Source organism: Salvelinus sp. IW2-2015, unplaced genomic scaffold (assembly GCF_002910315.2).
Source record: "Salvelinus sp. IW2-2015 unplaced genomic scaffold, ASM291031v2 Un_scaffold932, whole genome shotgun sequence".
In the NCBI taxonomy this organism is placed as follows: Eukaryota; Metazoa; Chordata; class Actinopteri; order Salmoniformes; family Salmonidae; genus Salvelinus; species Salvelinus sp. IW2-2015.
The window spans coordinates 413,397-421,901 of NW_019942654.1; the positions used below are offsets into that span (position 1 = coordinate 413,397).

The following is an 8,505-nucleotide window of genomic DNA, read 5'->3' on the forward strand; positions in this document are numbered from 1 at the left end:
ACTTAGTAGTAAGCATGGCCTGGGAGTTATTCAACTGCCTAGTATAAAGATGGCGGTACGTGCGTGTATCCACGTGTTAAGAGGTATCTTGTATAAGCATGCTGGTGTTATCCACTGTGTATTAAGATAGGCTGGGTGTTATCCCTGTGGATTAAGGCTGGTGTTATCCGACTGTGGCTGTATTTGATGGCGGGTGTTATCCACTGTGTATTAAGATGGCTGGTGTTATCCACCATGCGTGTATCACTGGTATTAAGGATGCTGGTTGTGTATCCACTTGTGTATTAAGATGGCTGGCGTGTTAGTCCACTGTGTATTTAGAGCGCTGGATTAGTACATTGGTTTGCAGGGCTGGTTATCCACTGTGGATGTAAGATGGTCTGGGTGTTATCCACTGGTGGTATTAAGATGGCTGGGTGTATTCACTGTGGTATTAAGATGGCTGTGTGTAGATCCCTGTGTATTAATAAAGGGGAGAACCTGGCACTACTTTGACAGTAAAGGGGAGAACCTGGCACTACTTTGACAGTAAAGGGGAGAACCTGACACTACTTTGACAGTAGTGTCAAAGTTAAAGTTAGGTTATAACTAGCAATACAAGTGGATTTCTGATTCTAATAATATTACTACACAGATCATACACCTAACATTAGCTAGCGAGCCAGCAAGCCAGCAAGCTAACGTTCACTAGCTAGCAAACAGTACACTTTAACTTGCAATGAAAATGTCCTACCTGAAAATGTAGCTAGACTCTTAACCGTATACACGGATGAACGCTAAACGGCAGACTGGAACCATTTAACTTTGGGGAGGCAGGTAGCCTAGTGGTTAGTGCGTTGGACTAGTAACCGAAAGGTTGCAAGATTGAATCCCCGAGCTGACAAGGTACAAATCTGTCGTTCTACCCCTGAACAAGGCAGTTAACCCACTGTTCCTAGGCCGTCATTGTAAATAAGAATTTRTTCTTAACTGACTTGCCTAGTTAAATAAAGGTAAAATAAATACTCTGTCTTGTTTGGTCAGTGTTGTGTCACTCCGGTTCACACTGACCGTGGCGTGTGCAGAAAGTAGGCCATCACTTTTTCCAACTGCTAAATTCAGGGCATCAATGTTGTTGAGAAAAGTAGCTAAACTTTTGTAGTTCTCGGCGGCTGACGTTATATCTTTCAAAAACGGCGCGGTTAGAAAGGACTGTCAACACATACTGAACAGCTCACGTTACAGACAGAAGCATGCTACACGGCAGACCAATCCAAACTCATCTCCCGGCATGTCCAGCCCATCCATTATCTCAGCCAATGATGGCTAGAGGGGAAGGTTGCTGACTTTTTCCCGTGGCTAAACCAACTAGGCTCGTAATTTAACCATTTTATTCGTATTTTCAGATGGATTACAAGTTTGTTATTAAGGCACATGAACGTTCACATTGTTCCAGAAAGCAATTCTGCCAAAAAGCACATTTTGATCATGTTTACGTTCAAACGCCTCTCCGGGGAAGTAGTGATGTGCGACATACGCCTTGGTTCCTGAAACGAGTCACATTTCGGCTAAACAGTCTATGTTGCATCCCAAATGACCCCCTATGACCTATATAGGGCACTACTTTGACACCCTATGACCTATATAGGGCACTACTTTGACACCCTATGAACCTATATAGGGCACTACTTTGACACCCTATGACCTATATAGGGCACTACTTTGACACCCTATGACCTATATTAGGGCACTACTTTTTTTGACCAGAGACCTGAAGTAGTGCACTATACACGGGAATAGGGTTCYATTTGGKACGGGWACGTGACCTCTTTTCCCCACAGGCTATTCTGACAGGTCAGAGCATGAGGGCGTTCCGGGGATCTCTGTTGTTAAGATCTCTGTTGTTAAGATCTCTGTTGTTAAGATCTCTGTTGTTAAGATCTCTGTTGTTAATGTGATGACACTAACCTTGACCAATGTCTTTCTGGGGGTTAATGAAGACCGTGTTAATGTTGATCCGGTCACCTTCCCTCTGGTTTATCCCTCTACATCTGGTTAGGGTACGTGTGAATAGAGAACTGAAATAACTAATCAATGAGGAAAACAGTCGGTCAGTCCCAGACTCCTCCTCATGGATCGTGTTTAACTTAACCTGGTCAAGTCCCGTGTTAGTACCTTCCCCTCTGTTAATTTACTTTTTTAGACCTTTTCTATTTATCTGGCTGTGTATATGGAAGACTAATGTTATCCCTCATTGGTTGAGACTCAGTCAGTCCCAGACTCCTCCTCATGAAGTTCGATGGTGATCAACGATTGATAGTGTATCCTGTTATTCAACATTCACCCAATAGGACTTTCCTAGTCTGTGATTCTGTTTCCAGCAGTACTCCCTCACTCTGTCTTATCGTGATGGTTAAAACGACCTGAGAAAAGGGATACTGTAGAGCTTCCTGTCCTTGGACTCTGATCTCATGCGGCTGAGCTGCTGCCTGTGACAGCGGAGACTCCAGGGGTTGTGGCTGATCTTCTCTGAGCCCAGGCCGCTGTTATTATCCAGCATCTGGAAGGGAATATCACTGTAGATCTGGAGCTCTAGACGAGGACTCTTCAGTTCCTGGAGACTGGAGGGAAAGGACACAGGCACAACAGGGTTAACAGCTGGTTAACAAACAGGTTAACTAAGAGGTTAACTAAGAGGTTAACAAACAGGTTAACTAAGAGGTTAACTAAGAGGTTAACTAGAGCACCACAACAAGTCACTGTGGATCTGGAGCTCCGGATGAGGACTCTTCAGGAGACTGGACGGGGAGGACAATATATTGACAAGAGAGTCGAGTGACCGCTCTAACAATGGAAATACATGTCCTCAAAGATGAACGGCAGGCGGTAAGAGGCGAGATCAGGTAGGACCATTCTAGCCAATAAGAGTGCAGATACGCGTGTGAACAAAAGGCAGAATTAAGACGTTTTTTTCTCAAAGTTGCTGGAACGCCACGTGCATCCATTTATATCAGTACATTTGTAACAGCCTATAAACGTTACGACACTTCTATCCAATCAAATAAGCCTCAGGTAATTCACACTTTCTCATAGACCTCCATACAAAAACAAATCCCCACTTGGTCTGCTTAAGTCACGTGGACTGATTCTAGGGCGGAGTAAATCCTCTCTGGGACAACACAAAGGACACAACAGAAGGTCAACTAATACAAAACAGGCTTCATTCTAAATCCTTATGGGTTTACCCAGAAACCCTTGTTTTAAAAGGTCAACCAACTAACCCAGGGCACCACAGGTCAACTAGCCAACGGAGGGCACCACAGGTCAACTAGCCAACGGAGGGCACCACAGGTCAACTAGCCAACGGAGGGCACCAAACAAACCACAGCCAGGGCACCACAGGTCAACTAGCCAACGGAGGGCACCACAGGTCAACTAGCCAACGGAGGGCACCACAGGTCAACTAGCCAACGGAGAGGCACCACAGGTCAACTAGCCAACGGAGGGCACCACAGGTCAACTAGCCACACAACGGAGGCACCACAGGTCAACTAGCCAAACGGAGGCACCACAGGTTCAAACTAGCCAACGGAGGGCACCACAGGTCAAACTAGCCAACGGAGGGCACCACAGGTCAACTAGCCAACGGAGGGCACCACAAGTCAACTAGCCAACGGAGGGCACCACAGGTCAACTAGCCAACGGAGGCACCACAGGTCAACTAGCCAACGGAGGGCACCACAGGTCAACTAGCCAACGGAGGCACCACAGTCAACTAGCCAACGGAGGCACCACAGGTCAACTAGCCAACGGAGGGCACCACAGGTCAACTAGCCAACGGAGGGCACCACAAGTCAACTAGCCAACGGAGGCACCACAGGTCAACTAGCCAACGGAGGGCACACAGGTCAACTAGCCAACGGAGGCACCCAAAACAAACACAGCCAGGGCACCACAGGTCAACTAGCCAACGGAGGGCACACAGGCAACTAGCCAACGGAGGGCACCACAGGTCAACTAGCCAACGGAGGGCACCAAAACAACACAGCCAGGGCACCACAGGTCAACTAGCCAACGGGAGGGCACACACGTCAACTAGCCACGAGGGCACCACAGGTCAACTAGCAACGGAGGCACCACAGGTCAACTAGCCAACGGAGGGCACACAGGTCAAAGCCAACGGAGGGCACCACAGGTCAACTAGCCAACGGAGGGCACCAAAACAAACACAGCCAGGGCACCACAGGTCAACTAGCGAACGGAGGGCACCACAGGTCAATAGCCAACGGAGGGCACCACAGGTCAACTAGCCAACGGAGGGCACCACAGGTCAACTAGCCAACAGAGGGCACCACAGGTCAACTAGCCAACGGAGGCACCACAGGTCAACTAGTCAACGGAGGGCACCACAGGTCAACTAGCCAACGGAGGGCACCACAGGTCAACTAGTCAACGGAGGGCACCACAGGTCAACTAGCCAACAGAGGGCACCAAACAAACACAGCCAGGGCACCACAGGTCAACTAGCCAACGGAGGGCACCACAGGTCAACTAGTCAACGGAGGGCACCACAGGTCAACTAGCCAACGGAGGGCACCACAGGTCAACTAGTCAACGGAGGGCACACCAGGTCAACTAGCCAACAGAGGGCACACAAACAAACACAGCCAGGGACAAGGCACTAGCACGGGGCACACAGGTCAACTAGCCAACGGAGGGCACCACAGGTCCAACTAGCCAACGTAGGGCACCACAGGTCAACTAGCCAACGGAGGGCACCACAGGTCAACTAGCCAACGGAGGGCACCACAGGTCAACTAGCCAACAGAGGGCAACCAAAACAAACACAGCCAGGGCACCACAGGTCAACTAGCCAACGGAGGGCACCACAGGTCAACTAGCCAACGGAGGGCACCACAGGTCAACTAGCCAACAGAGGCACCACAGGTCAACTAGCCAACAGAGGGCACACAGGTCAACTACCAACAGAGGGGCACCACAGGTCAACTAGCCAACAGAGGGCACCACAGGTCAACTAGCCAACAGAGGGCACCACAGGTCAACTAGCCAACAGAGGGCACCACAGGTCAACGAGCCAACAGAGACCACAGGTCAACTAGCCAACAGAGGGCACCACAGGTCAACTAGCCAACAGAGGGCACCACAGGTCACTAGCCAACAGAGGGCACCACAGGTCAACTAGCCAACAGAGGGCACACAGGTCAACTAGCCAACAGAGGGCACCACAGGTCAACTAGCCAACAGAGGGCACCACAGGTCAACTAGCCAACAGCAGGGCACCACAGGTCAACGTAGCCAACAGAGGGCACCACAGGTCAACTAGCAACAGAGGGGCACCACAGGTCAACTAGCCAACGGAGGGCACACAGGTCAACTAGCCAACGGAGGCACCAAAACAAACACAGCCAGGGCACCACAGGTCAACTAGCCAACGGAGGGCACCACAGGTCAACTAGCCAACGGAGGGCACCACAGGGTCAACTAGCCAACAGAGGGCACCACAGGTCAACTAGCCAACGGAGGGCACCAAAACAAACACAGCAGGGCACCACAGGTCAACTAGCCAACAGAGGGCACCACAGGTCAACTAGCCAACGGAGGGCACCACAGGTCAACTAGCCGATAACACTCTTAGGCGTCCCGATAACACTCTTAGGCTGCCCGATAACACTCTTAGGCTGCCCGATAACACTCTTAGGCGTCCCGATAACACTCTTAGGCGTCCCGCTCAAGGATTTAAATGGCAGAGAAATACCTGACTCTACCAAAGACCAGCTACCAATTCTGCCATTTTGTGTGTTTTGTTTTTTTTACACTGATCTGAACTTTTTTGGTACATAATGTCTCCCTTATCATTTCCTATGACTGAAAACAGCTTCTGGAGTTAAGAACAGCGATCACTAACCTCAATTTGGAAGACAATTTCTACTTTAACGAGTCAGCAGCTCTGGACGTTCTGCTTACTCTGGCCCAGGCCCTAATCCCCGGGACTCTAGAGAGGAAGCGACAGTGAAAGAGGCAGGCGAAGTGGCATCCTGAGGAGACTATGTTGGCGAACTAACAGACCGCTAAATGCCCTCTGTTCTGTTGGTGAGCGTGCAGTCACTGGAGAATAAATTGGATGAGCTCCGTTCGAGACTATCTTATCTACGGGAACTGATGAACTGTAATATTCTATGTTTCTCAGAGTCGTCAAGACTGGTCGGCAGCCTCAGATAAGATGAGGTGGGAGAGGCGTGGTCTCTTTGTTAATAACTAGAGCTAGTGCGCAATCTCTAATGTTAAGGAAGTCTGAAGTTTTTGATCGGCCGAGTTAGAAAACCTTGTGGGATAGGCATTTGACATTTTGGACTATTGGAGTACTCGCATATTTTTTGGTGGTTGTTGAATATTCAGAATGAGAAGAAGAACAAAATTAACACAAGGGCAAGGCCCGCACTGCCCAAAAATATGTGCATTTTATCTACAGTGGGGAGAACAAGTATTTGATACACTGCCGATTTTGCAGGTTTTCCTACTTACAAAGCATGTAGAGGTCTGTAATTTTTATCATAGGTACACTTCAACTGTGAGACGGAATCTAAAACAAAAATCCAGAAAATCACATCACATTGTATGATTTTTAAGTATAAGGCTGTAAAGTAACAAAATGTGGAAAAAAGGGAAGGGGTCTGAATGCTTTGTATATACTCGTATATACTATCGCTACTCATTGTGTATTTATATCTTGGATTTTATTATCTTGGATTATCTTGTATCATCTCTTTCTTACTTCATTTTTCTGGGAAGGGCCTGTAAGTAAGCCCTTCACTCTTAGTCTACACCTGTTGTTTACGAAGCATTTAATTTGATAATGAGTTACTGATTATTACATAAACATACATACATACCCCTGGCTTCTCACTCATTTCTCAGTACTGTTGCGCGGGGCGATCGTCTTTTATCTCTCTGGTAGACACACACACACACACACACACACACACACACCACACACACACACACACACACACACACACACACACACACACACACACACACACACACACACACACACACACACACACACACACACACACACAACACACACACACACGAGACAACAAACATTCCCTATTCCTCACTGCTCTTACTCACTTCTCAGTGCTGTCACTCTCGTGCGGTAGCCTCTCCTCTTTGATCTCGGAGGTGGAGCGGTGGAGGCTGCGTCGGGAGTGTTTCCTCCGTGGTTGGTCCCTCTCCGGTAAGTCCTCGTGGTCCAGGCCCTCACTCTCCACGTACGGGTACGCCACCAGGTTGATATAGCCGTCTATGTCCCCCTCGAAACATACCAACACCATGCCTGGAGGAGCAAAGGGATATGATCAGCACAACAATAACAGGATTTTGGGATTCAGGGTTCGTTTCAGAAATGAATGGAGGATAAATGTTAGAAAAAGCAAGAATTCCTGATTAATCAGGAAGAGGCACATCCCTGAGAGAGGGAGAAAGAGGAACAGAGTCATTTCAAAAAGGTGTGTGTGTGTGTTTCAGTGTTGTATGAGGAGGTTGGTATCAGAGAAAGACAAAGCACAATTGTACCAGCCATTCTATGCCATTGGGTCTACCATGTACTAATTCAAAGCAATTGGATACCATAAATGACATCAGAGAGCAAAGTGACACTGTTCTGTCAGACACCTTCCGCTGGAGGAAAAACACACTCTGCCAGGAAGAAGATTTATTTTTCTTTTCTCACTACAGCTTTGAGATACACTATATATACAAAAGTATGTGGACACCGCTTCAAATTAGTTGATTCGGGTATTTCAGCCCCACCCGTTGCCGACAGGTGTATAAAATCGAGCACACAGCCATGCAATCTCCATAGACAAACATTGGCAGTAGAATGGCCCGTACTGAAGAGCTCAGTGACTTTAAACGTGGCACTGTCATAGGATGCCACCTATCCAACAAGTCAGTTCGTAAAGTTTCTGCCCTGCTAGAGCTGCCCCCGGTCAACTGTAAGAGGTGTTATTGTGAAGTGGAAACGTCTAGGAGCAACAACGGCTCAGCCACAAAGTGGTAGGCCACACAAGCTCACAGAACGGGACCGCCAAGTGCTGAAGGGCGTAAAGATTGTCTGTCCTCGGTTGCCTACCTCCTCGGTAGGTAAGTAAAGAAATAAAAACAACAGTAAAAAGACAGTGAAAAATAACAGCAACGAGGCTATATACAGTAGCGAGGCTATATACAGTAGAGAGGCTATAAAAGTAGTGAGGCTACATACAGACACCGGTTAGTCGGACTGATTGAGGTAGTATGTACATGTAGATATGGTTCAAGTAAATTTAGAAATAATAATTAGTAATTAGTAATAAATGTATGATCCATCCTGTGTATATGTAATTGTGTGTGATTATTTAGATATTTAGTAAATAAATAATTTAACCAAATGTTGTATTGCTGATTCAACTTTTTAGCCAGGGATGGTGAATATAACCAAGAATTTTACGATATTCAGATGAG

At 47.6% G+C, this 8,505-nt stretch overlaps 1 protein-coding gene across 1 annotated transcript in view; it reads right to left on the reverse strand.

Moving 5' to 3' along the window:
- LOC112069206 (inositol hexakisphosphate kinase 1) overlaps positions 1 to 7,369 on the reverse strand; it is a 19,782-nt gene extending 12,413 nt beyond the window's left edge. The window contains exons 1-2 of the mRNA XM_024136495.2: positions 7,135 to 7,369; positions 2,419 to 2,600 (exon numbers count right to left, since the gene is read on the reverse strand). Coding sequence (XP_023992263.1) covers positions 2,419 to 2,600; positions 7,135 to 7,337 — 385 coding nt within the window. The 5' untranslated portion in view covers positions 7,338 to 7,369. The remainder of the gene's footprint in view (positions 1 to 2,418; positions 2,601 to 7,134) is intronic.
- Positions 7,370 to 8,505: the final 1,136 nt, after the last annotated feature.